Here is a 26,719-nt window from a genome sequence, read left to right on the forward strand (position 1 = left end):
CCATGTGACAGGCAAGAAATGCAACTGGCCCCAGGCCCAGTATTTAGTAGGGGCAGGGGGAGGGAGGACAACACCCCGGACACCTGGGTCTCTGAGGGAATGAGGAAATCATGGCCCAGAGTTGTGTTCTGTCCTTCTGTGTTAACCCCTCTCATCCCAGTGCCCCGGATAGCCCCCGTACTAGGTGTATCTGAGGGCACATACATACACACACACGTGTACACACACACACACACACACACACACACACACACACACATTCTCCAGTATGTGTGGGCATAGTTCAATGTACATGGTTGGAGACACAAGCTCATTCATAAAAATCTTTACAAAACAAGGTACAAGACGCTTATCTCTAACTACAACCCCCACAAAACCTGAACGACACCAGACCTTTGCTTTGTGCAGGCCTTAACAGAAATTCTGTTGTTTAGATCAGGTATACCTTTATCTCCCATAGGGAGAACTGACCTCAGTGTCCTTTTTTTATCTCTCTGAACAACGAGGCAAAGCTCAGGCTCAAGTCTGGCTTTAACTCTACCCACAAATGAGGCGCCCAGATACACCACATTAAACAAAGACATCCAGGGAATCGCACAGGCAGAAGTACTTTATTTGGCAGTTTTACCTTGATATATAGAACAGAGGACTCTGCCCTCCCTCACCAGCCTCCCCAGAAATCTTGTCTTCCTATCCCAAGAGAGTGACAGCAGACTTTGCTACAGGAAAGGCAATAGCCATGGCCTTGGCCTGCTTTCTGGCTCCACTTCCATGGAAGGGCAGAGAAGCATTGCCCAAACCCCACCACTGGGTCAGAGCCCAGGTAAACAGCAGCAATCGCATCTGACCCTTTGAGCAGAAGCAACGCCAACAATCATCTGGGCTCCCATGCCTTGCCAAGGTGACCCTGTCTCAGCCACCACTGGGCAGTACTCCTGGGTCCCTCTCACCCCACTCTGGGGAGGTATGCAATGACGAGGAGAATCCTCAGGTCTCCGGCAGGCGGAGAAGAGTTCCAGAAGTGGTGGAGACACTGCAAAAGAAAGACGAGGCTGGAGCCAGATCCCCAGGCCTAAAGTCCGGGGAAAACTCAGAGCGTGACCTGGAATATGGCAGAGGGAATCCAACCTTGGGTCACTGCTTGGTGATCTGCCAGAGGCTGGGGGTGAGACTCACCAGTCCACCAGCTGCGCCCCAATGAGGTCATGCACGTGGTACGTGAGGCCGAGTCGCACCGTGGCAGGTGCCCGCCGGCCCAAGAGCTCTGATAGGAGTAGCTCCCGGTACTTGGCCTTCCGGACCATGCCAAGGACAGCCTGGCGCCCTGGAGAAGAAATGGCACAGAAGAGGGGAAAGGGGAATAAGGCCTGGGCCCCGAGAAACTACCCAAAGGTGTTCGTTCTTAAGCGGGTGAAGACTTGAGATGCGGATAGAATACCTTTAACAAAATATTTAATGAATCTCCCAGCACCAGGCACGGCCAGCCACCAACTCCCAGCATCTCGGACGGTGAGCACTCCAGCATTCACTAGCTGCCTAAGGAGGGTGGGGAGTCAGGAGAGAGAAGAGTTGAGCTCTGAGAATCCTATTCCTGCCCACTGATGCTTGAACAGTCTCCCCAAATGGGCAACCATGTAAAGGGACTAAGGAACAGAAGCCCACCCTGGAATGGTTCTCGTTCCCACCCTGCTGTTTGGTGCCCGGCCTTGCTTCCATTCCTCTGCTTGGATTGTCCCCGGCTCCTACTCCCCACCCCCTTTCTTTTGCATTATTATTACTTGTTCAACTAAATCACCTTCTGCTTCTAGAAGCCCTCCTTGACCACATGCCCTGACACAGCCTCAGCCCAACCCCAAGGGTGAAACAAGGGCCTTTCTTCCAGAAATAGGGAGCCTGGGCCAGATAAGGCCCCCTGAAATGGAATCTTTATTTTGCCCTTGTCCGGTCACTGCTTTTTAATGTAGGTTTTAGGGGCATCCAAGCTCCTACCATTCTCAATTCTCTTAGTCTCAGCAGGGTTCACAATAGGCATTTATGGTGCCTGCCAGGCCTCTAAATTCATTGGATTAGTCACCCAGATCTCTTGAATTCTAGACTAGGGCTCTTTCCAAGGACTCAGATAAAAACAGGCCTCCTCTCTTATGGGCGGAGCACAAATTAAGGTCATTTTCCTAAAAAGAAGAGTCCATCTATCTTTTTGGCAGGTTCACCAAAAGGACAAAGCTGGATGGGACTGGATGGATACAGGGAAGTCTCAGATGCCTGAGCTCTGTTACTCCCCCAAGTCTCACGTGATCTCTGGGTCCCTGAAGCCGAAGGTCTGTGTCATTTGGTCTTGCTGGAAGCTAAGGTCCCCACAGGCTGGAAGTACCAAAGCCAGAAACTTCTGCACTGCCCCAGCATATGGTCGGCCATCGCAGGCCTTGAGGACCTGGAACCAGAGATGAGAGATGAGGTCTGGCCCCAACCTCAGCCTCTACTGACCATCTCCAGGATATTCCTCCTCCCGTTTTCCCTTTTGCTCATGTCCTTCTACCTCCTTTTCTTCTCCTTTATATTACTACGGACCAGAGCTCTGTGTCCTCTCTGTAACACACAGAGTGGAAAAACTGTCTCTTTATTTCCATTCTCCAACTTCCCTGCTTGCCCCCCACACCCTATGACACACACACACAGTTACACGCACTCTGGTCCTGTAGTCCTCAGTGAAGATAATTCCATGGGCGTCCAAGTCAAAGCCTAGTTGGATGACTCTGATCTCCCCCTGCTCTTGAAGCTCCTTCTGTCTCCAGGGAGATGGGAGTAAAAAGAATGGTATCAGGGTAAGATACTCTGATATATTCTGGGCACTTTGGGGCAGGGATATTTTATTGCAAACACTGGGAATTTTTCTCTAAGCAAAGAAAAAACTGTGGGGAGAGAATCAGGTGGATTACTAAATAGTCTTTTCAAATTAGTTACCCACTTTCCCATCCACCCACCTCATCAGCTGCCTATCAAGAAATCAATATGGGGACGCCTGGGTGGCTCAGTTGGTTAAGCCGCTGTCTTCGGCTCAGGTCATGATCTCAGGGTCCTGGGATCGAGCCCCGCATCGGACTCTCTGCTCAACAGGGAGCCTGCTTCCTCCTCTCTCTCTCTGCCTGCCTCTCTGCCTGTTTGTGATCTCTCTCTGTCAAATAAATAAATAAAATCTTTAAAAAAAAAAAAAAAGAAATCAATATGTATTTTCCAATCATATGCCAGACACTAAAATAAGATAGTGATTAAGACATGGACCCTGCCTTCAAGGAATTAACAGTCAAGACTTTGGGTGAGGGAAGGTGAGAAGGTAGGGAAAAGATACTAGCAAATCCATAATCACATAAATTAATTAATCCACCTCTCAGAAACTCATAGAACAAACAGAGGTAAGGAAATAACTTGCATTAACTTTAGTTACTAAGAAACTAATAACTGAAAAATACATATTCTCTTCAAATATATATAGAATATTTAGCAAAACTGAACACATAGCACAAAGCAAATCTCAATAAACTTCAAATGACTAAAATCATATTGTTTATGTTCCCTGACCACAGTATCTTTTGTGTCAGAAATCAGTGACAAATAGGTAATATGAAAACGCACACATACATTAAAATTAAAGACAGATTAAAATTAAGACATACATTCCTAATCAACCCTCGGTCCAAGAAAAAACATGACAAAAGAAGTTAGAACATATTTTAAACTGAAAGGTAGCCAAAAATATATACCAAAACTATATATATATACCTGCACATGACTAAGATAAACTACAACTTGACATGCATATATTAGAAGTGAAGAGAGGATGAAATTAATCAGAAAAAAGTAAAAGAAACACAACAGTGGAGAATAAACACTAATAAAATAGAAAATATGTGTACAAGAAAACAACAAAGCTATTGATAAAACTATTTTTTTTTTAAAGATTTTATTTATTTGACAGACAGAGATCACAAGTAGGCAGAGGCAGGCAGAGATAGAGAGGAGGAAGCAGGCTTCCTGCCGAGCAGAGAGCCCGATGCGGGACTCGATCCCAGGACCCTGAGATCATGACCTGAGCCGAAGGCAGCGGCTTAACCCACTGAGCCACCCAGGTTCCCTATTGATAAAACTATTAAAATTGATAAGCCACTGATGAGACTGACCAAGAAAACGGTTGGGGGGGGAGGGATGGGTGGACTAGATAAAGCAGAGATAATCAATATAAAGAATGAAAAAAGGATCATTGCTACACATCCAATAAACAATAAAATGAGACTACAAATTTTATGCCAATAAATTTGAAAATTCAGATGATAGGGACGCCTGGGTGGCTCAGTTGGTTAAGCAGCTGCCTTCAGCTCAGGTCATCATCCCAGCATCATTGGATCGAGTCCCACATCGGGCTCCTTGCTCCACAGGGAGCCTGCTTCTCCCTCTGACTCTGCCTGCCACTCTGTCTGCCTGTGCTCGCTCTCGCTTGCTTTCTCTCTGACAAATAAATAAAATCTTAAAAAAAAAAAAAAAAGAAAGAAAGAAAATTCAGATGATAGATTGCCTAGAAACATAATTTTTTTCACTAGAACAAAATGAGACATATTCACAAAATAGAAATCTATGAAAGTGTATGAACTATTGCTACTGAACTATTTGAAACTGAGAATTTCAAAAGTATTCTCCTAATGAAACAAGATATAAATATAGTACATATATATGTATGTACATATATACAGTATGATTTTGTTTATCTCAAGGTCAAAAATGGATAAAACTAAGCTATGTCATTTACAGGTTATCACACAGATGGTATAAAGCGAACCAAAGGAACGACTATTGTACCAGTTAGGACCATAGTTACCACCAAGGGACATTAAGTCCTTTTGACTGGAGATTGATGTATGTAGCTATAGGTGGCCTTGGGTAGTGGTTAAATGGATATCTGCTTTATGAACACTTTTTAATTGTGTGTGTGTTTATATTTTCTTTTATGCATTTTTAAAGCTTTTTTAAAATTTAGGCTAACATCAGTAAATTAAAAAAACAACAAATAGTCTATAAGGAGTGGTTCCATCTAACTCACTTCCTCATGAGAGTGGAGCTAGTCTCCATCTTCCTTTTCTTCCCTCCTTTCATCCTGACAGGATGCCATTAATCTTCCACCTGCTAAATCCAATGGACAGATTTTGGATATTATTTTACTTAATCCCTATACTGACCACTGTCTTAAATCACGGGTTCTAACACTGCCAGCTACTCCACCTCCTTGACAATCTACGTGATTTCTCAATACGCCTCTTCCGTGGTTCCTCCTAACTCCGGCAATTCCTTCTCAGCTTCTTCCAGAGACTCCTCTTCCTATGCTTTCCCCTCACATCAATGGGTCCCAAATCTTAAGGAAGAATCACTTGAGACAGTAATTCAAAATGTAGATTCCCAGGTCCTACACTCAAAAGATCTGCATCTATTAGCTTTAGGTGAGTCCCAGGAACCTTTATTTTTGAATAAGCAGCCCAGATAATTCTGAAACAGAACTCAGGACTGCCTTAAACATAGGTATCTCTCAATTTTGTAGATTTGGTCCTTTCACTCTACACTCGAGGTCCTTAACCCTGGACCCGAGGACCCATGAAACAACATACCCTCCCCCACAAAAATGCACATACATCTTGTATGTATGTGGCACGTATACATTTTTGTGAGAAGAGTCATAACTTTCATTATCTTTTAAAGTTTGTAAAAAGGTTACAAATTACTCCTCTACTCACTCTTCCTACCCAATCTCACCCACATCCACAAACTGAACCACTGCTCATACCTCAACCACTCCAAACCTAGTATCACTGGCCCAGAATTCTCTCCAGTCCCTCATATCCAACTGTCCACTACACACTTGCCTTTGGATGCTACACATGCACCTCCAACTTGTACAAAATCAAACCTATCATCCACCCAAACAACTCAGTGCCCTCCTTTTTATAAAGATACATTTTTTTTCAAGATCTTGTTTATTTATTTGACAGAGAGAGATCACAAGTAGGCAGAGAGTCAGGCAGAGAGAGAAGGAAGCAGGCTCTCCGTGGAACAGAGAGCCCGATGCGGGGCTCGATCCCAGGACTCTGGGATCATGACCTGAGCTGAAGTCAGAGGCTTTAACCCACTGAGCCACCCAGGTGCCCCAGTGCCCTCCTCTTCTATTCACTCCACCAACCACTCAATCCCCATCATCCAGAAAATCTGACTCTTCCTGGACTCTTCCCTCTTCCCCACTCCCCTCCACCTTCACCCACCCTCGCCCTCCCTACTGCTCTCCCCTCATTTAGACCTTCGCCAGTTCTCCGATGCAGTATCTTCCTCACTGATCTCCCCGTCTCATCTCACTCCCTCCAATCCACGCAACACAGCGTTCCCTCTCCTGATTAACATTCTCTGCTAGCTTATCGCCTTCCGTGTTAAGTCAGAAACACCACCGCCGCACAAGGCCTGCGCCGCGACCTGACGCCCGCCTGCATTCCCAGCGCTGTAAAGATCCAACTGTGCCCGAAGACTCCGTTTTCCCAAGAGTCGCTCTTCCACTTGCACGATGTGGCATGCTCCCTACTGCCTCTGGGTCTTCTAACAGGGTCTGTGGCATTTTCCTTGGCCCCGCAAGGACCGGCCCAAAGGGCCCGAACGCCCGCTGAGCGGCCGAGGGCCGGCGGAGCCACCGAGCGTCTGAGTGATGGGGACCCTCGGGAGCGCCCGCGAGGCCGGGAAGCTGCTTCCGTCTGTCGCTCCGACGCCGCTCACCAGCTGCCGGTCGGCCACCGTCCGGTCTGGCACGAGGCTGTACACCTGGCTCCTCAGCGCTATGGGCGGCAGCGCGTCCTCGAACAGGCCTCGCGGGAACAGCTGCACCAGCTCGGCGACCGCCGCGCGCGCCGACCCTGGGCGGAGAGACCGGGTCACTGCGGCGAGAAGGAGGGCGGGGGGCGCCGTTCTCCCACCGCCCGCCGCTCCCCATGTCGCCCTGGGGCGGCCGCGCTTACCCGACTCGCCCCTTAGAGGATCCGCCTCTGCCTGTCCTCGCTCCCGCCGCCTCTTCAGCCCAAAGGCGTCCGGGACCAGGCGCTGTCTCTTCCGGCTCATATCCCGGGATGTCAGGCGGCCGGGGAAGAGGTCTGTGTTGAGACAAGGGGCCAAGGAGACAGCGTCTTCCGGCGCACAGCAGTGACCTCAGGCTCCCGGGAGGCCGGTCTGCCCGGCGGAAGAAGAATGACGTGAGACGGAAGCGGCGTCAACTTGCCTTTTCAGCCGGCGGGGGGAGGAGCGTCGCCGCACGCCTGCCGGGATCCGCTGCCTCCGCCGGCTCTGAGAGTCCGGAACGCGTGGGCGGCGGGATGAAGCGCTCCCCGCCCCGCGCGGCTGAGGGGTCTGCCAGCCACTGTCGCTGCATGATTGCGTCTTGGAGGGCGGAAAACCACTTTTGCGTGCCACCCCGTCTTCCGGACGTACCTGCCTTGTCGCTTTAGCTCCGCGGAGGTGGAGGTCGAGGTTGGCGGGCTTTGGGACAATTAGATCCTTGCTGTGAGCCCGGACAGCCTTCCTCAGCTTACTGCGTTTGGAGCATCTGGAGGCGGGGATATAGGGCAAGGGAAAAGGTGGGCTATGCACCTGGCCTTGGTTCTGTTCCAGGGCCAGAGCCTGGCCATCAGTAGGCTCGCCTAGTCCTAACCCAGAGTCTCCCTTTTCCAGGGCTCCTCTGTGAAAGGATAACTTCCCAACCTTCCGTTCTTAGGACCTCATGGATCGCAGAGAGAACAAGAGAAAATTGGAGAATGTAGAGGTAGCTGAGCCTCGGAACAAACTCACCAGCCCAGCATCCTCGCTGCCCACAGACCCTGCCCTCTATACTGGGCCCTTTCCTTTCTATGGGCGCCCTTCCGAACTGGGCTGCTTCTCTCTGGATGCACAACGCCAGTACCACGGAGATGCTCAAGCCTTGCGCTACTACAGCCCACCCCCTACCAATGACCAAGGCCCCAATTTTGACCTCAGAGATGGATACCCTGATCGATACCAACCCAGAGATGAGGAGCTCCAAGAGGGGCTGGACCACCTGCTGCACTGGCTCCTGGATCACCGAGGCAAGCTGGAGGGGTGAGCAAAGTACAGCACACAGATCTAGAGATCTGCACCTACCCTCTAAGCTGGAGTGAGTTCAGTCTTTAGAAGGAACGTAGGCTCTTGGGGAAATCATCTGAGCTAATGCTTCTAACTCCTCCCTTTAGGGGTCCAGGCTGGCTGGCAGAGGCCATAGTGACATGGCGGGGGCACCTGACAAAATTGCTGACGACACCGTATGAGCAGCAGGAGGGCTGGCAGCTGGCGGCCTCCCGCTTCCAGGGGACACTGTACCTGAGTGAAGTAGAGACACCAGCAGCTCGGGCCCAGAGGCTTGCCCGGCCACCCCTCCTCCGGGAGCTTATGTACATGGGGTACAAGTTTGAGCAGTACATGTGTGCAGGTGAGAGTTGCCCCTGCTCTGTAGCCTACATGCTCTTCCCCAGAGATTGAAAGTCCCCACCCTTGTTGCCATTTCTCTCCTTGTGCAGACAAACCTGGAAGCTTCCCAGATCCCTCCGGGGAGGTTAACACCAATGTGGCCTTCTGCTCTGTGCTACGCAGCCGCCTGGGAAACCACCGTCTACTCTTCTCGGGGGAGGTAGACTGCATGGACCCCCGGGCCCCATGCACACAGCCCCCTGCCTGCTATGTGGAGCTCAAGACTTCCAAGGAGATGCACAGGCCTGGCCACTGGAGGAACTTCTACAGGTTCAGAATGGGGTTGGGTAGGGTGAGAGCCTAGAACAAGAGAGCTGGAAAAGGGACCTGAGAGAAGAAGCTGGAGGGTGGAGGAAAGGTCCTACTGACCCCTTGCCTTTCCTGACAGACATAAGCTGCTAAAATGGTGGGCTCAGTCATTCCTTTTGGGGGTCCCAAACGTCGTTGCTGGCTTCCGTAACCCAGAGGGTTTCGTCTGTTCCCTCAAGACCTTTCCTACCATGGAGATGTTCGAGTATGTCAGGGTAAGGCAGCGGTGTCGCAGCTCCCACCTGCATCCCCCACACCAGGGCCACAGGTCCAGTGTTCCCGGCTGTAGTCCGTCTTCCCCTCCCTGCCCCCTCACTGCCTATCTTCTCCCTCCTCCTTGGCCCTCTTTAGAATGACCGTGATGGCTGGAATCCCTCCGTGTGCATGAACTTCTGTGCTGCCTTCCTTAGCTTTGCCCAGAACACAGTTGTCCAGGATGACCCCAGGTGAGTCTTTCAGCTCTGTCCCTGCCCCCTGGGTCCCCGGAGCTCTCCTCCAGCCCTCAACTTGTGACTCCATGTGCCCCCTAGGCTTGTCTATCTCTTCTCCTGGGAGCCTGGCAGCCCAGTCACAGTGTCTAAACATCAAGACGCACCCTACGTCTTCCTGCCCACATGGTACGTGGAAGCTGTGACCCGGGACCTCCCATCAGCCCCCAGGACACCTTCCCCCAAAGACTGAGACCTTGAAAGGGCTGGTCCTGTCTCTGTGTGCACAGATAAAAGCATATTTCTAGGTGGTTCTTCTTGCTATGTCTTTTGCCTGAGTCGACCCTGCCCAGCACCTCCAGTACACACACGTGGTTTACTGTTTTATTACTACATTTTTACACAGAGGGCATTCACTGAGTGTACAGGCTGGCTGCAAAGACGATGTCCCTCCGTAGCAGGGTAGCTGCTGTCTCCATCTTGGCACCTAACACAGGCTCACCTACAAGGCGGGCTGCCCCCCTCAGTGAGCGACACATCTCAGCCAGGCGCTGGATGCAGCGGACCACCAGGCCCTCAGGGGTCCCCGACAGCCCCGCCAGCTCGGAGAAGGGCTGTAAGGGAAGCAGGGTGAGGACTGAATGTGGTAGACCTGGGCAGCCTCTCCCCAACCCGCCACCCACAAAACCCCAGTGACTCACCATGCCCCGGGCCCACTCGTACACAACTTCGACAAGCCCAAAATTCAGCTCCCCCACAAATTCCTCCACTGTCTGGTTCAAGCCACAGGCCACCTGGACCTCACCAATCCGCTTGGCCACAGCCCGGACACGTTCAACTCCCTGCAGATGGGAAAGGAGAGGCTCAGACCCTGCCTTCTCCAGGAGTGGGGAGTCCCAGGTCAAGAAAGGCAGCATCTCAGCTCTTAGGGACACTTAACAGGGCTGGAGGCATCACCTGGAGAACACCCAGGGATGGGAATTGGGAACACCACAGCCAAGGGGGAGAAGTGGGTTGGTTGTCCCCTACCTGTTTGAGGGTGCTTGGGAGCTGCTCCCCTGGGTCCCCAGGGCTCTGGCAGACCAGGCCGGAGAGCAGGGCTGCAATCTCCTCCGGCCGCAGGGCACTCAGAGCATTGTCAAACATGAGCTCAGTGAGGAGCAGCTCATGGCTGCTCATGGCACAAGCCACCCGCCCTGCCAGCTTCACCGTGCCCACCTCGTCTACATAACCCAGGGTTCGGAGCACCTGAAGAAAGATGGTAGGTGTTGGGAGCCTGCTATCTTCTCCCTCACTAGCCCCCTACCCCCCACTGCTGCCCCTCCGACCTCTACTCGCTGGTGATACTCTGGGAGCAGCAGCAGTGACTGATCTGACAGCAGGAAGCGTAGTCGCTCCATCTCCTTCTGTATCTGCACGCGCTCCTGCAGCTTCAGGTACTGCAGAGAGCCACCAGCGGAAGCACATTAGTCTTCCCCGTGCCCCAGGGCAGGAGGGCACCAAGGACAAGGGCAGAGATGGGACTGGCCAGTGTACAGGGGTCCAGAAGGGAAACCCACCCCCCACTCCCACCTCTCAGCTTGGGAGCTGGCATCCAGGACCCTACCTGGGCAGAGAAACGAGGGCTGTGCACACACTGAGCACCGCCAATCAGCTCCTCCAGCTTCCGGGCTCGGAGCCCCCCCTCTACCACTGATACATCTTTGAGCTGCAGGTCATTGACAGGGTCAAGGGTAGGGGGTCCCGCTGGGTAGGCCTGAGCCAGACGCAGCAGTTCCTGCACAGCAGTGGTCACAGCTGCAATGGGAGGATCCTTCCTGAGGAAGGAGCAAAGTCTTGAAAACTAAGGCAGAGTCTTTTCTTCCACAGAAGCCCCTACACCCCAGCCGCACCTCTCCACACCCCGTTACATGGTCCCTCCCCAGGAAAAGGATCCCCCCCCAGCATCCCTGACTTGAATTTTGGTTGCTGCCTCCTGCTGAAGTCCTCCAAGATCTTCTCCCCATTCACCCGGAGAACCTTGGTGGTGATGGTGGCCACATCTCCTGGCTGGAGCTTGGCCACTGTGTGGTCACAAGGTCCTGTGAAAAGGGGAGAGCAGGACCAAACATTACCATGAACCCAGGCAAGCAGCCCACACGGCTGTCAGGAACCCGGACATCTGCCCCATGTTCACCTTCAGGCAGGAACAGCTTGAATCCCACAAGATCATCAGGGTAGGGCACACCTGGGGTGGCTGGTGGCCTCTCCTGTGGGTCCTCAGACACAGGCTTATCACACAAGACCAGGGTTGTAAATACCCTGCTGGTGGAGTTCGAGGAGACCTAGGGTAGATGGGGAAGGCGAGGCCAGGGCAACATGAGGAGCGGAGATCAAAGATCGGGAGCAGATCCCCACCCTCGGGCAGTGATCATGAAACAACTGCAGAGCCACCAGTATGGACTGGTAACCCAAGTCAAAGCAGTCTTCGGGGGCGGACAAGGAGGTAGGCACCGAGTGGAAAACAACAGGAAAGGAGAGCAAGAATGCATATGAGTATACCATTGTGACTACAACTGCCCCCAGCCAAGGGGCAAGATGGGGATGAGGTTCCTTCCTCCCTCCTCCCAACCCAACTCCTTCCCCATTCACTCCAACTCCCCCCGGGGTCCGAGTTTCCATTACCCTCACCTGCAGGATCACACCCAATGTGTTGTGATACTCCTGATTCTTCACAACCACCACCCTTCCCGCTGAGAGAGACTTGAGCCCATTCACAGACTCCATGATGCGCCGCTAAAGAGTGGGGAGAGAGAAGGAAGCATCACGGACACAGAGACTAGGCTGGGATTAGGTTCAGGAGCACCCAAAGTGTTGCATTCTCTTCCCCTCTTTCTCCATCACCCCCACAACACTCACCTGGATCAGGCTCCGGGTCTCTGTCAGTTCCTCCCCCCAGCTGTAATACTCAGGCAGGTCAACCAATTGGCCAGTCGTGTCAGGTTCCTCCAAGGCCCCTAGTCTCTTGGTCAGTTCAGCTAGAGCCTGTTCATGAGCCTGGGCCGAAGTGGGGGAAGGTGTGAAAGGACAGTCCCCAGTGTCCCACCGTCCCCACCTGCACCCCCTGGTCTCCAGATGTCCGCCCCTTCCCAGTCCAGCTTCCCTTGTCCCAACTGCCTGCCCAGTATACTGGTCATCCCAACCTCCTCACCTTGCTGTCCTTGCGGGATGGAAACTCAGAGAAGCTTCTCTTCATCATGTCCTCCACCCTGAGGGCGTCCACCCGCAGCAGGTTCAGGATCATGGTATATGTGAGTCGGAACTGGGACTGCAGCTGTGATGGCTTCCCCTGGGCCAGGTCAAAGAACCCAGTGAGATGGAGCCGGGGGTGGGGGCTGGGGACCAGCTGCCCCCCAGCCAGCCCCTTAGGGAGCAGTTCTACTCCCAGCAGATCTCGTCCCCTCTCTGCAACCATAGGACCTTAGACAAACCGCTTACTCACCTCTGCAAAATAAGGGAAGAAAACTAAATAGGCTCTCCAAGGTCCTACCTGGCTCTGTCTTCACACTGACAATAAACTAGAGATGATAGTCTAATCCTCAGATCTGCTCACTCTGACCTTGAGTTCTCCCCGGCAAAAGAAAAAAGTACAGTTGACCCTTGAACACCATGGGTTTGAACTTTACGGGCTCACTTATGCATAGATTTCTTTTTTTTTTTTTTAAAGATTTTATTTATTTATTTGAGAGAGAGACAGTGAGAGAGAGCATGAGCGAGGAGAAGGTCAGAGAGCGAAGCAGACTCCCCATGGAGCTGGGAGCCTGATGTGGGACTCGATCCCGGGATTCCGGGATCATGATCTGAGCCGAAGGCAGTTGTCCAACCAACTGAGCCACCCAGGCGTCCCTATGCATGGATTTCTTTCAGTAAATGCTGTATAGTCCTATAAGTATTTTCTTTCTTATAAGTTCCTTCATAACATTTTCTTATCTGTTGCTTTATTTAAGAATACAACACATAATATGTGTAACATACATATAGGTGTTGATCATCTATTACCAGTAAGACTTCAGGCCAACAGTATACACTATTAGTAGTTAAGTTTTCCAGGAGTCAGAAGTTGTACATGGCTATCTGACTGTGCAGGAGGTCAGTGCCCCTAACCCTACACTGTTCAAGGGTCAACTATGCAAAGAAAGGGGAGGGGGAAGAGGGCTGGAAGAGAGAATTGGGCCAGTAACCGGAGTTGGGGCCCTCCCAGCTCAGCCCATCCCACCCCGGCTCACCATCATCATGCGGTGCAGGTCTGCCATTTCAGGCACACGGCCCTTGCAGAGCAGGATGACAGTGCCGGTGGGGTCCAGGCCCCTCCGGCCTGCCCGGCCTGCCATCTGCACGTACTCTCCAGGGAGCAGGTCCCGGAAGGCGGAGCCATCATGCTTCCGCATGGAGTCAAACACCACTGTTCGGGCAGGCATATTTACACCCATGGCAAAAGTCTCTGTGGCAAACAAGACCTGGAATGGGGGAAGAGAGCTTCAGCAAAGTGGTGCAATACACACCCCACCCTAGCCAAGTGCACCTTACTTTGTAGCCGAGGCTAAGTCCCAGACAGTTAACTCGCAGGATCTCATTTAACTTTCAGGGCCAATCATAGTGTAAGCACTGTATTTTCCTCGTTTTATCTATTTAGCTATCTACTTTGTTTTTTTTAAGATTTTATTTATTTATTTATTTGACACAGAGAGAGAGAATAAGCAGGGGGTGCAGCAGGCAGAGGGAGAGGGAGAAGCAGGCTCCTCGCTGAGCAGGGAGCCAAATGCAGCTCAATCCCAGGACCCTGGGATCATGACCTGAGCTGAAGGCAGGCGCTTAACAGACTGAGCCACCCGGGCACCCCTCTACTTCTTTTCCTGTAACCCTCATAGCTCACTCCCATCCCTCCACCATCAATCATCCCGGTATAGAGTATCTTTCTGTATGATTATATTCTTGCAGATTGTACCCTATTCTGAGTGCATGAATTTATAATCCACGTTAAAGGCAGTTATACCCCAAGTCAAGAAATAAATGATAGGGTACCTGGGTGGCTCAGCTGGTTAAGCCTCCGACTTGACTTTGGCTCAGGTCATGATCTCAGGGTTGTGAGATCAAGCCCTATCAGCCCTGTGTTGGGTTCTGTGCTGGGAATGGAGCCTGCTTAAGATTCTCTCTCCCTCTGCCCCCTCTCTCACAACTCACTAAAAAAATTTTAAAATGATACATGCACCCTTATGTTTAGCATAAGGAATATAGCCAATGATACTAATAAGAGCAACGGATAGTGACAGACAGGAGTTACACTTGTGGTAAGCACAGCATACCAGGTAAAGTTCCGTCTACTGTATAATCAGAAAAAGAATTACCATGTTTTACATCTGAAATTAATGTAACACTGTGTGTGTCAACTGTACTCAAATGAAAAGTAATAATAACATAACAGCAGTCATGTATCTCGTGTTTTCTTTTCTGCCACAGTGTTTTCAACACCCATCCCAGTCCCTGTGGTTATACCAAATCCACTGTTGCTCGGGGCTGCAGAGCAATGTGGGGGCGTGCCCCTGACAATGCCCTACCACTCTTCTGGTGAGTGATGGCACCTTGGTGCCACCAGCACCCTACCACAAGATTACAGGCAACAAAAGAAGGAAGAGTGGACATTTTCACTCACAGACCAGGGTAGGAACTTCTTTGCATTATATACCCAGAAAAAGAATTTAGGATCAAAGAGTATATTATATATAGTTTTGCCTCAAGAATGCCAGGGTGCCCTCCAGATGTGCTACACCTATATGAGAATTCCTATAATCCTATCATCTCTGACATCTGGCAACACCTGGCATTCGCCAGTTTCCTAAATGTTAGCAGTGGCTGTAAAGTCATTTCTTGTTGAGTATTTTAAATTGTGTTTTTCTAATGACTAACTTTTCAGACACTTGCTAACTTTTTGGGTTTCTCTTCCGAATACTGCCATACCTATCTTGTGTACCCCCATTTTAAGACAGAAAAGCTAAAGCTCAGAAAGATGAAGGAATTTGCCTGAGGTCCCACAGTGAGTAAGCAGTGGAGTGGGGATTCACACGCAGGCAGTCTGGACCCAGAGCCCAAGTTCTTAACCACTACGCTGTCTTCTCTAAAACCTTGCCCCTCCACCCTCCGGGCAGCCCTGGAGCAAACAGCAAGTGCTGAAGAGTCCCCCTTCTACCACTGTGTGTACCTTGACCAGGCCTCGACTGAAAAGCATCTCCACGATCTCTTTAAGAATAGGCAGGATGCCACTGTGGTGCACACCCAAGCCGCGGTGCAGAAGTTCGGACATGTGCAGGACCTGCAGGGAGCCAAGGCCCATGGTCAGGAAGAAGGTGGTGGAGAATCCTCTCCCAACCAGTCTCCAAGACCCCCATCCATACCTGGGGCAGCTGGCGGTCAGAGCCACGGAGGCGGGCAAGGCAGCGCTGCAGGAAGAGGTGAATCTCACTCTTCTCTGAACTCGTGGTGAGGTCAAGGGAGTTGAGGCCCGAGGCTTGCTCATCACAGCGACCCCGGGAGAAGGTGAACACCACCACAGGCAGCTGTGCGCGGGTGCGGAGGGAGGCCAGAAGGGACAGGTATACACCACGGTCCTACAAAAGGGGGCAGAAAGGGGCAAAGGCTGAGTCTCTGAACTAGTCAGGGCCAAAGCAAGGGGAGGTGAAGCCATGTCAAGTTGGACAGTATTCAAAGCTCAAGTCCAAACCTCTGGAGAACGTAGGAAGAATGGACAGAGTTGAAACAGGTGGTAGCAGGTAACAAGCCTCCAAGTTCTCACCTGTGCGGGCCCCCCCTGATGCGTGGGCTGCTTGGCCCCAAAGGTCTGGGCATGTTTGCTCATCCGCTCCTTCTTGGCCTCCACAGCGGCATAGTACCTGGAACATGGGGTGGGTCAGTGATCACAGTCACACCCGGGGTCACAGCGCTGACTCTGCCCCATCTCCAGCTTACCCCTTTGTATGGAAGGCGCCTCGGGAGTCCAGCAACAGAAAAAGCTCCCCCTGGGTCTTGGGGCTGTTCCCCGTGAAGAGATAATGCTCCAGGGGAACGGGGCGCGCAACAGTGCTGATCACATATATCTGGCGACGTTTCAGTCGCCTGAGTGGGGAGAAGAGAGCAGGTCAGGGGCAAGAGTGCAGGAGAGATGCACATCCCATCACATTCCCCCTCTGGCTTCACTTTTCTGGGAGCCAGACCAGAAGGCTGTCCCATCATCCCCTCTCCCAGTGCACAAAATGATCTGGACCCAAGTGGGGTCCTGCAGCCACTAGAGTCGGACACATGGCCCAACCCATCCCTTCCTTCTCTCCACCCTCAAGACCTGACCACTGTCCTCGCTATGGTCATCTTCACCCTCTCCCCCAACCAAGGAGAGCCATGGTGCCATCCACCCAAGCCTCCCAGGGCGCGCATCTCACCCGATCCAGTCGGCGAACTCAAGGGCATTAGGGACGGTGGCACTCAGAAGGATGATGGAGACATGGTCAGGGAGCATGATGAGCACCTCCTCCCACACAACCCCACGCTGGGCACAGAGAAAGAACACCACTCACCAGCAGCTCAGAGGGGGCTGCCCTTCTTCCCTAGGGATGCGCACAGGGTTCCATTCGGGGGGCAAAGAAGGCAGTAAGGTCCACAAGGGTGTGTGATCTAGGCCCACAGGAGAGGACTACTAGAGCCTGGGGCCCCCGTGCCTCCTACCTCAGCATCATTGATATAGTGAACCTCATCAAAGATGACCCACTCCAGGTCCCGGATGACATCTGAGCCGCTGTACAGCATGGAGCTGGGAAGAAGAGGCCACAGGCTGACTCCCCAGGGGCTCCTGACCCTACCCTGTTCTCAGTGAACATGCTGTCCGAAGCAGCCTCACCTTCCTGACCAAAAATCCACCCGTGTTGAGTGCCTATCTCTCACCGAAGGATCTCTGTTGTCATAATGAGGCAGGAGGCCTCTGGGTGCAGCTGCACATCCCCAGTGAGCAATCCCACATCCCCGAATGTGTTTCGAAAGTCTCGGAACTTCTGGTTGCTCAGGGCCTTGATGGGCGATGTGTAAATGGTGCTGGGAAGAGGACATGAAGTCAGCCGGTCAGCACCCCCACAGCCTCCTGGGCAGCACGCCTTTTCCACCCTGAGCCCTCCCAGAGGCATGCCAGAGCCCACGTGTCCCCGATCTTCCCCAAACTGCCTTCACATTCTCCTTCACGACACAACCCCACAGAAACTCTGTAGCCCAACCCCTTCCAAACCTGACGCAGGTCTTCTAACCCCTCTCCCCACCACACCCTCCTGCTTCGCTCTAGTCCTGTCTCCGTTTCTCCCCAAACCTCTCATCTCAAGGAGGAGGGAGAGGCGGGAAAGAGATAACAAGCAGAAAGGGTGTGGGAGAAGCCAGGACCAGCTGGTGAAAGGGGAGTCCGGGGAGGGGACCTGTACCGAGTCATGTGTTTCTGGGCAAGGGCAATGGCATATTCAGCCACAACCGTCTTCCCCGCAGATGTGTGAGCTGCAACGAAGACAGAGTCATGCCGCTCCAAGTGCAGGATGGCCTGCTTCTGGAACACATCCGGCTCAAATGACCACTGTGGGAGAGAGAAACAGATGGCAGCTAGAGATGCCTCCTACTCCTGGGGCGTGCAAGGTGGCAGTTGCATGCCAGAGTGAAGAAAGGCCAGGACTGAGGTCGAAGAAGGACCTAGAAGGCAACTGGCCTGGGCTGGCAGAGGAAATGAAGTGAACAGTGGGAAAGAGGTAGGTGAGGATGTGAGGACCAGGCCAGCCTACCTGGAAGGCCGGCTGGGGAATGAGGCGGTAGAAATCACCAACAGGGGAGGTGACATCCACAGGAATCGCCCACTGCTCCTGAGGCAGGGGTTTGGGGGGCTCTGGAGGGGATACAGCTGGGGATGTTTCCTGCAAAAGCCGTGGAAAGGAGTGATAAAGATACAGTCAAATAGCTCTCCATTACCACCCCTCCCAAAAGATGCTCCCGTCTTCCTCTTAGACCCAACCAACCCAGCCACCCCACCTCACCCTCAGCCCCCCAGTAAGGCCCCTTCTTTCCTGCCTCAACTGCCCAGAACCACCAACCTTCAACACTAGGTCCTCCAAGCTGCTTGCTCGGGCCATGGAAGCACTGCAGGGGGAGGCGGCCACAGTGTCCCCTCTGGGAATTCCTGGCTGTCCCACTGCCTCAGTTTCATCCTCGTCTCCCCCACCCAAATCCAGAGGCTCCAGCAAACGGCTGAGGCTGAGCAAGCCAGAAGCTGGAGCTGGGTGATCTGAGGAGCAAGGAAAAAAAGGAAACCTGGTCACATCCATCTCTGTTCTACAGGAGAAGGGCACCACTTCTACGCCCCATCTCAAAGTTAAAACTCACCCTTTGGTGTAAAGTCCACACCTTTTTTGAAGCCAGGCGGAACAGTAAGAAGATCTGAAGGACAAGGACAGACAGAATCACCACTACTGCACAAAGTCACACAAGTCACACGTTACTCAAACCTATAGGATGCCATTCACAGCACAGATGCTGAAAATGGGATACTTAGGACAACTTTCTGACAGGTGACAGTAAAGACTGTTATGACAAGGATACCTTTCCCTAATTGTCTCAAAGACACAGAAGGGCAAGGAGCAGCCTTATGATAGGCTGGGGCTCCTCTTCATCAGGGCCGAGACTCACAGCCCCACTCCCAAGGGTCCATGCCCACACCACCTCACCTTGCTCAAAGTCTATCTCCTCCTCAGCCTCCTCCCGAGTGCTCAGATCTGTTATGGTGGGCTCATCCATTCCACCTAGGGAGAGGGTGGACAAAAAGGGATTCATGGGGTGCGGGGGTGGAGTTACGAGATGGGTGGGGAACCCTTCCTGAAGACTGAGGGCACTCTCCCCTACCATTCCATTTCCATAAAAGTCACCTGGCCAGAAAGGGTACTGTGTTGGATTCCCCCACAGGGACTGGGAGATGGGCCCTGGGGGCCGGCGAAGAGACAAGGAGGTGGTGGCTGATAGGTTCGTATTCTCCAATAGGACCTGAGGCAAAAGACCACAACCCCAGTGAGGCTGAGATTGCCTCTGATCCCTTCCCTACTCTGCTTCTTGTGGTCTCTGACCTCTTACCTCTTTGTAGCCCAGAATCTGGCCTGTGGTTGGGTGTCTCTGGGCCTGAAGGTCGGAGGGCACTGGGGCCCCCTGTGTGGCCAAGAGTGACCAGGGATCCATTTTCCTCTGCCATTTTCTGCAGAAAAGGAAAACAATTTTCAGGTGTTCCTTCTTTCCTGTGCCAGTTTTCTTCAGGGGCCTACCTCCCTAGTCCAGACTCCTCACCGGGCGGAGTGTTCCACACCATGCAGAGGCAACCAGGCTGGAGATGACAAAAACAGCTGTTCTGCTTCCTGCTGCAGATCTGGGGCACATGGAGGGAGGCCGTGGGGAAGCTGGTAAAGGATAAGATGAGAAACATTAGGTAAAGATAGAGCATAAGACACAGACAAAAAAAGAAAGTGATGGAATTTGTGTCCAAATCAGAAGCAGCAGACATTCCTGACCAAATAGGACAACCAAGCAGAAACAGTATCTTCCAAAGATCATCCTGTCTTCCAGGGTAAACTACCTGCTACTGATTTACCGGCAACAACAATTACTGATACATTACAATACAACACAAAATACGATAATTTCACAATCTCTGGGATTGGGTTTAGGAATTTGTATTCTTAAAAATCCCCACCACTAATTACAAGGTACACTTAAATTTGAGAATCACTAGTCTTAGGGAAAGGGGGCCCAGAACTAAGGATGAGGCAGGGTCTCAAAGGCTAGTCATCAACCAGTTCCTTGGTGCTTAGAGACAGATGGTGACTCCAGAGAAAAAAGACACATTTGAAAGAGTAATTCTCAGAGCTCAGGTATCCCCAGCACTCCCTGCTCTGTCTACGCATGAGCTCTAACCCATAGCTGGTCCACTGGGCTGGGGTCTGTTCGGCACAAGGCAGGCCCAGATGACAGGAGTCCAGAAACAGAAGAATGAGGTTACGCTAGAGTCCAACAGTAAGGAGAATTGAGGAGGTTTGAAGCTCAATGTTAGGGTCAACATTCACTCACGGTGCTCTCTGGTGCCCCAGGCACATTGAGCAGCTCCCAGCGCCCCGTGCATCCCAGCTCCACCGGCCGAAGGGGCAGATCCAGGGGATCTGGAGGAGGTAGCACTACAGAGGGAAGGTCAGAGATCAGAGGTCAAGGGTCACCCCCTGACTACTCCTTCGTTCCACCCCCTCCCCCTCACCGAGTCGCTCGGTCTCCATCATCTTGGAGCCACCGCAGCAGCGGGGCAGACCGGAAGTGCAGCAAGAAGCCGTGGAGCGAGCCCCGCCCCAGAATGGGCGGAAGTGGAGGCGACTTCCGTCACACACAGCCGGGGAGGACAGAGATGAGCGTTACAGAGAGGCTGACCTGAGCCGGGAGGGGCGGACACCGCCGGGCGGAAGTGTCTGGCTTGGGCCGCCTTGGTTACCGCGTTCTCCGCCCCTCGCTACGTCATCGCTCTGAGCCGGCTCTCCGTTGCCCGCGCGGGCGCCGCCCGGGACCGTGGGACACCCCCCCGGGTTACCGCCCCCTCAGGTAAGGTCTTCTCCTTCTCACCCTTCGCCCCTTTATTCCGAGCTCCTTCTCTTCTTCCCCTTTTGGTTGCTCTGAGAGCGCTGCGCGGGTTTCACTGCCTCCTGTGCCGTTTGGACCCCGCGGTTGCTATACCCCCAGCGGGGGTAGGGGGTGTCTAATGCCATCGTCTTGGCGGCGGAAGGGGTGCTTCCCCTTTCCCGGGCCACTTGGTTCCTCAGCGCTGGTGGCCGTGATTGCTGGAGAGAAGAGGGAATGCTGATTGATCCCGACGAGCGGGGGCTTGGACAGCAGCCTGGTTTAAGCAAGGGGTAGGGAGAGGCAAAAGACAGGAGTAGGTAGGCCTGGAGGGGTGCGGTTGGGTACTTTGTGGACGGCGTGTGAACCCTGGGCGGTGACAGTGGAGAAAGATGTCTTGGGCCCTGCCCCTGAACCAGGAGCCACCATGTTGGTGATACCCCCCGGACTGAGCGAGGAGGAGGAGGCTCTGCAGAAGAAATTCAACAAACTCAAGAAAAAGGTGAGGGAGTGTGTGGAGGCGTGGCCCAATCTTTCACAGACTCTACACTCTTGAGAACACCTGGGGTGAGTGTGAGGGGTTGGGGGGGGCGGTTCTTCCAGCTCATACCTGGAGACATATCTCCTCTCAATGTAGCCTCATAGTTGGGCTTTTTCCCAAGTCTTGGTGTGTACCTTCTCTTCTGTGCATTCTGCCATGCAGCTGTCTTCCTTTTCCGTGGCTTTTAGTACCACCGAACGGGTGGTAGTCTCCAGGTTTGTTTTTTCACTTCTACCCAGTCTGTTAGTGATAGCCCCCAGGTACCCAGTGTTGCAGCTGTCATCTTCCTATCTACTCTAATTTAGTTCCTTTTCTTGATCTTCCAAATAGGAGTGACCACAGTCAGTTCTCCCAGGTGTTTGGAATCAAAATCTCATCTCTGACTTCTCCACTTTTTGCATAGTCAAATATTTGCCAAGTCTTCTTGATTCTTCCTTTGAAGTAATTTCTTTAGTTTATTTTTTCCTGTGTATTTCATAGATCAAGTTTTTGCTGACACTCATGTAGACTGCTGAATGGTTTCTCAAGAAGTTTCTCAGTGTTTTTTTGAACAGATTTCCTTCATTCTTATTCAAATGAACTACTGAAAACAGAAAACTCTGCCTCTTTTTTTTCTCAAAACCCGTAAGTGGTTTTTCATTATCTATAAACCAAAGCCTTACCTTGGCATCCCTTTCTTGTCAAATAGAACTATTCACTAGTCCCAAAATGTGCATTCCCAAAGCCTTCTTATTTCTGCATCTTTGCCATTCTGTTTTCTTTGCATCCCTTTTCTTTCCATCTGTTTTGCGTAGATTGTACCCAGGGACCAGTTTAATAGCCATTTGGTGTCAGATAACCTTACTTGGTTTCAGATACAAGCAGTCTGCATCTCTTATAATCATTCTTGATAATTGTCTCTAATCATCTTGTTTCTCAGGCTTTAAGCTTCTGGAGGGGAGAAACCATGTCTCATACTTTTGCATCCCTCTGTTACAAAGTTATGGTGTGTTCTTGTTAAACATACAGGGGATGGATGGATGCAGCCCCTGAGAAAGGCACGTAGGCGTATACTTACTTGCAGCTTGTATCTTGGGGCTCTGGTCCATGGCTGAAATCCTTGTCTTCAACTTCAAAACCCTGGAAAGCCTTTGGATACCCTGGTTTGGTAGATTAAGTATTGCTGGTTTTGTAGATGATCCGGTGGACCATGTATGAGAGGCAGGGCTGCCTCAGCATACCACTCCAGGGACACCATTTTTACTGTTTCCTGAGAAAGGTGTCCCCTGGAGTGAGGTGCCCAGGGACCTTGGGAGCGGACTAGGCCAGGGACTGGCCCTCACCAATTTCTTTCTTCTCACTCTTGTTCCCAGAAAAAGGCATTGCTGGCTCTGAAGAAGCAAAGTAGTAGCAGCACAGCCAGCCAAGGCGGAGTGAAACGCTGTGAGTGACAGGGGAAATGGGGATAGACTGGAAGTGGGCATCATGGGGCAGACATCTCCCACAGCTTGGCCAAAATAATGCTTCCTTCCCTCACCACTCCAGCACTGTCAGAGCAGCCTGTGGTGGACACAGCCACAGCAACAGAGCAGGCAAAGCAGCTGGTGAAGTCAGGAGCCATCAGTGCCATCAAAGCCGAGACCAAGAACTCGGGCTTCAAACGTTCTCGAACCCTAGAGGGGAAGTTAAAGGTGAGCAGAAGCAGAATGATTGTTCAGGGGACCCTTGACTTCAGAGGGCATGTTTCCAAGTTGGAATGGAGGTAAAATGGGGGAAAATAATGTCAATTTAGTCATGGATAAGCTGTCATACAGGTCTGAACTTCAGATTTCTTATCTGTAGTGAAGACACTGGCTGACTTTTCCGTTTTCCGTATTACACATTCTGTGGCTTTAATTTATCACATATTCAAGCTTCTGAGTTTTGTCATTCTGAGGAGTTGAACAGGTCAAAGATGTCAGTAGGTTCAAGAAACATTCAGATTAGCGACATACTCTAAGTATATGTTAGGTCATTCATGAAAAATACATAATCAAATAAGAAATGCACAAAGGAATTAAAGGAGAAGAAAGAGTAGAGAGGAAACCAAGAAGAGGGTGAGGGAAGAGGAACCCCTCTGTCGCACGGTTAGGCTGCCTCCTGCTCTCACACTGAAGTAGATCTCTACAACCTTCCCAGGATCCTGAGAAGGGGCCAGTCCCCACTTTCCAGCCGTTCCAAAGGAGCATATCTGCCGATGACGATCTGCAGGAGGTATGGTTCCTGGTTCTCTGTCCCAGGGGGCCTAGGGAATGAGGAAGATGAGAGACCCACATATTTGGGGTCACATGCCAGCAACTAGGACTCATCTTAAATGTCCTTGTTTTTTTTTGCAGTCATCCAGACGCCCCCAGAGGAAATCTCTGTATGAGAGGTTAGAGAGCTAGAGAGACAACTGGGTCCCAATTGGAGGAGTGGGAGAGGGTTGATTGCCTGGATCCTTGGGAGGTTTCGGGCTGGGGTGGAAGAAACTGGGACTGCAGAGGGGGTGTTACATCTCCACAGGGTCTGGGAAGTTGAGGTAAAGACCCCCTTTGATCCTCACTGTCTGTGTCTCCCCAGTTTTGTGTCTTCCAGTGATCGGCTTCGGGAACTGGGGCCAGATGGGGAAGAGGCAGAGGGCCCAGGGGCTGGTGATGGTCCCCCTCGAAGCTTTGACTGGGGCTTTGAAGAACGTGGTGGTGCCCGCTCCTCAGCCTCTCCTCCCCGAAGCCGCAGCCGGGACCACAGTCGTGAGCGGAACCGGGACAGAGACCGAGATCGGGAACGGGATCGAGACCGTGATCGGGAACGGGATCGAGACCGTGATCGGGACAGGGACCGCGATCGGGACAGGGACCGCGATCGGGAAAGGGACCGCGATCGGGACAGGGACCGTGATCGAGAACGAGAGGGCCCTTTCCGCAGTGAGTGATCTGGGCTGGTTGGAAAAGTGAAAGGGTTTAGGCGGGTCCTACTAAAGTGGCCTATTAAAGCAGAGGCTGAGATGGGTTGCATCTTGTGACTGTGACTCCTGATCCCATAGGGTCGGATTCGTTTCCTGAACGCAGGGCCCCTCGGAAGGGGAATACTCTCTATGTATATGGAGAGGACATGACGCCCACCCTTCTCCGTGGGGCCTTCGCTCCCTTTGGAAACATCATTGACCTCTCCATGGACCCACCCAGAAAGTAAGGATGACAGTGGGGGAGGTTGATAAGTCCTGGGAGCACCTGGGTTTGATTGAGAACACCGGCCTGTCCCCAGCGGCCTCTGAGGACTGGGTTTGGTTGGGTCCACGAGAGCCCATAGGCCCTCTACTGACCCTGTTTTCTCTCATCCCAGCTGTGCCTTCGTCACCTATGAAAAGATGGAGTCAGCAGATCAGGCCGTCGCTGAGGTTGGGACTTCCTCATGTTTTCTCTTTAAAATACTGAGAGCCAGGAGATCATTTCCTATTGACAGATAAAGTCTCTTCCTAGTCACACAAGAAACGTTGTATTCTCAGATCCTCACTCAGCCTATTTCTAGGGTGACAGCTGTTGGAATGCCTCCCTTGCTTTGTCTGCAATGTTTCCCCCCATCCTTTGCCTCCTCCCCTCTTCTGCCCCAGCTCAATGGGACCCAGGTGGAGTCCGTACAGCTCAAAGTCAGCATTGCCCGCAAACAGCCCATGCTGGATGCTGCCACTGGCAAGTCTGTCTGGGGCTCCCTCGGTAAGAACAGATTCTTCCTCCTTCATCCTATTCCCCACAGCTCACTCCTTCCGTTTGTTCCCCTGCATGTCCCATGATCCCATGGAAGTGATAGAGGCCTGGATCTGTGTGGAGGCTGGGAATGGGAATGAGAATTGTCAGGCCTTCTGTCAGTTAGAGGTAGGAGTGGACAGAAAGAAAAGGATTGAGACAACTCCCAAAGCAGTAACTGGAACAGTGAAGAAAGTAGAATTAAGGGAGGTTGGTGCAGAAGATGAGCATGTCACATAGCTTTGTTCATTTTGAGATGGAGTGTGGTTGGTTTTATAAAATAAGCATTTGAAATTAGAGATCTGGAACTTAACTTGGGTGTTAAGTGAGGAATGAAAATACAGATTAGAGTTCTCTGTATCACAGAGTGGCTGCAAAATGGAAGTATAAGTGTACAGAAGAATTACCAGTCCTGGGCATGGGGAATATTCAGGAAGCAGCCATTAAAGCCAGAGGATACAACCTTTGGGAGAAGGGGTGTGATCAGCAGTGTCAGGGTACAAAGATACGAGAGAATGGAGGCTGGTTTGGGGGGAGTCAGTCTAGCCCCAGAATGGCAGGAATAGAATCCTTGGAGAAGGGGTGAAGAGAGGGACACGTCTGCATAGAGAGGAAAAAGAAAGGGATGGAACAGCTTGAGGCCAGAGGAAGATTGCTTTGGGTCAAAGCCACACCCAGAATGGTTCTCCCATTGGGGCCATTAGCATTTCTTAGTTTAGTGCAAATAGCCCACTGTACCTGTTGGCTTTTCTAGCACAGGAGTAGGCAGAAAGGGGTGTTCAGAGCAAGAGTGGCCCTCCAGACGAAAGGAGGGAACAAGAAACAACTAGCATGTCAACAGAGGCCTACGGAGATTTTCTAATGACTTAACATCGTTCATTTGTCTCAGTAATAACATCTGGGATGGTTCTAAGAACTTAAGTTATCTGCATGGGCCACAGTAGCAGGATATGCTCCTTGCCCCGGGATGGGTTGGTAGCCCCTGAGGAGGCTAAAGGGAGCCAGGCCATCCTGGCCACCAGAGGGCAGCATTGAAATTGGGCTGCCAAGGGCCAGCAGCCAGGAGGGAGCTGGTCAGACTCGAGTTGTGGCCTCAGTAGTGCTCAGATGCAGTGCTACAAACCTTAACCAATCTTTTCCTCCTTCCCTAGCTGTCCAGAACAGCCCTAAGGGTTGCCACCGGGACAAGAGGACCCAGATTGTCTACAGTGATGATGTCTACAAGGAAAACCTTGTGGATGGCTTCTAGGGAATGGAGCTGGATTCCGTGTGCCTCATCTGCATCAGCACTGGTCTCAGTAAAACACTGAGGTGGAAGCTCACACATCTTCCTCAGCCTCTGGTTTTTCAGCACTTGGGATGGGGCTTGAGCCTTTAAAAACGGCTGTTAGATTTTATCTCAGTTGTAACACATGGCCAGTGCACGGTCCCCTCTCCCTTCCCCCAAAAGGATCTTGAACACA

At 51.8% G+C, this 26,719-nt stretch overlaps 4 protein-coding genes across 9 annotated transcripts; 2 read left to right on the forward strand and 2 right to left on the reverse strand.

Moving 5' to 3' along the window:
* Positions 1 to 592: 592 nt before the first annotated feature.
* On the reverse strand, positions 593 to 7,297 carry WHR1 (winged helix repair factor 1). Of its 4 annotated transcripts, none has more exons than XM_082732689.1 (7): positions 7,035 to 7,297; positions 6,796 to 6,932; positions 2,687 to 2,782; positions 2,292 to 2,431; positions 1,439 to 1,536; positions 1,177 to 1,324; positions 593 to 1,033 (listed from the first exon to the last, which is right to left on the reverse strand). In XM_082732689.1, the coding sequence occupies exons 1-7, from the start codon at positions 7,132 to 7,134 to the stop codon at positions 988 to 990; spliced, it is 765 nt and encodes a 254-aa protein (XP_082588815.1). In that variant the 5' UTR covers positions 7,135 to 7,297; the 3' UTR covers positions 593 to 987. The 4 variants fall into 4 exon arrangements, with proteins under 4 accessions (XP_082588815.1, XP_082588814.1, XP_082588816.1 ...); XM_082732688.1 differs by having other exon boundaries at positions 6,796 to 6,953; positions 7,035 to 7,248; XM_082732690.1 differs by lacking the exon at positions 2,687 to 2,782 and having other exon boundaries at positions 6,796 to 6,953; positions 7,035 to 7,220.
* On the forward strand, positions 7,255 to 9,598 carry DXO (decapping exoribonuclease). 3 transcript variants are annotated; one of them, XM_082732684.1, is made up of 7 exons: positions 7,255 to 7,646; positions 7,741 to 8,145; positions 8,277 to 8,512; positions 8,601 to 8,820; positions 8,939 to 9,074; positions 9,211 to 9,305; positions 9,390 to 9,598. In XM_082732684.1, exons 2-7 carry the CDS (start codon positions 7,790 to 7,792, stop codon positions 9,538 to 9,540), a joined length of 1,194 nt encoding a protein of 397 aa, XP_082588810.1. In that variant the 5' UTR covers positions 7,255 to 7,646; positions 7,741 to 7,789; the 3' UTR covers positions 9,541 to 9,598. The 3 variants fall into 3 exon arrangements, with proteins under 3 accessions (XP_082588810.1, XP_082588811.1, XP_082588812.1); XM_082732685.1 differs by having other exon boundaries at positions 7,290 to 7,646; positions 7,784 to 8,145; XM_082732686.1 differs by lacking the exon at positions 7,255 to 7,646 and having other exon boundaries at positions 7,952 to 8,200.
* A 59-nt stretch (positions 9,599 to 9,657) lies between these two features.
* On the reverse strand, positions 9,658 to 20,756 carry SKIC2 (SKI2 subunit of superkiller complex). The gene is made up of 28 exons (XM_082732680.1): positions 20,623 to 20,756; positions 20,442 to 20,545; positions 19,665 to 19,774; positions 19,458 to 19,575; positions 19,256 to 19,370; positions 19,058 to 19,132; positions 18,717 to 18,770; positions 18,428 to 18,618; positions 18,122 to 18,250; positions 17,774 to 17,919; positions 17,253 to 17,399; positions 17,037 to 17,121; positions 16,754 to 16,860; positions 16,287 to 16,433; positions 16,114 to 16,210; positions 15,716 to 15,928; positions 15,523 to 15,633; positions 13,553 to 13,783; positions 12,478 to 12,615; positions 12,186 to 12,323; positions 11,958 to 12,062; positions 11,464 to 11,611; positions 11,242 to 11,368; positions 10,894 to 11,104; positions 10,616 to 10,726; positions 10,317 to 10,535; positions 9,989 to 10,129; positions 9,658 to 9,901 (listed from the first exon to the last, which is right to left on the reverse strand). Exons 1-28 carry the CDS (start codon positions 20,642 to 20,644, stop codon positions 9,701 to 9,703), a joined length of 3,741 nt encoding a protein of 1,246 aa, XP_082588806.1. The 5' UTR covers positions 20,645 to 20,756; the 3' UTR covers positions 9,658 to 9,700.
* Positions 20,734 to 26,719, forward strand: NELFE (negative elongation factor complex member E). Its single transcript, XM_082732687.1, has 11 exons — positions 20,734 to 20,957; positions 21,392 to 21,474; positions 22,866 to 22,935; positions 23,038 to 23,183; positions 23,671 to 23,745; positions 23,868 to 23,905; positions 24,094 to 24,437; positions 24,557 to 24,701; positions 24,856 to 24,910; positions 25,124 to 25,226; positions 26,408 to 26,719. The coding sequence occupies exons 2-11, from the start codon at positions 21,400 to 21,402 to the stop codon at positions 26,503 to 26,505; spliced, it is 1,149 nt and encodes a 382-aa protein (XP_082588813.1). The 5' UTR covers positions 20,734 to 20,957; positions 21,392 to 21,399; the 3' UTR covers positions 26,506 to 26,719.

Source organism: Mustela nivalis, assembly GCF_964662115.1.
Source record: "Mustela nivalis genome assembly, chromosome: 5".
Classification (NCBI taxonomy): Eukaryota; Metazoa; Chordata; class Mammalia; order Carnivora; family Mustelidae; genus Mustela; species Mustela nivalis.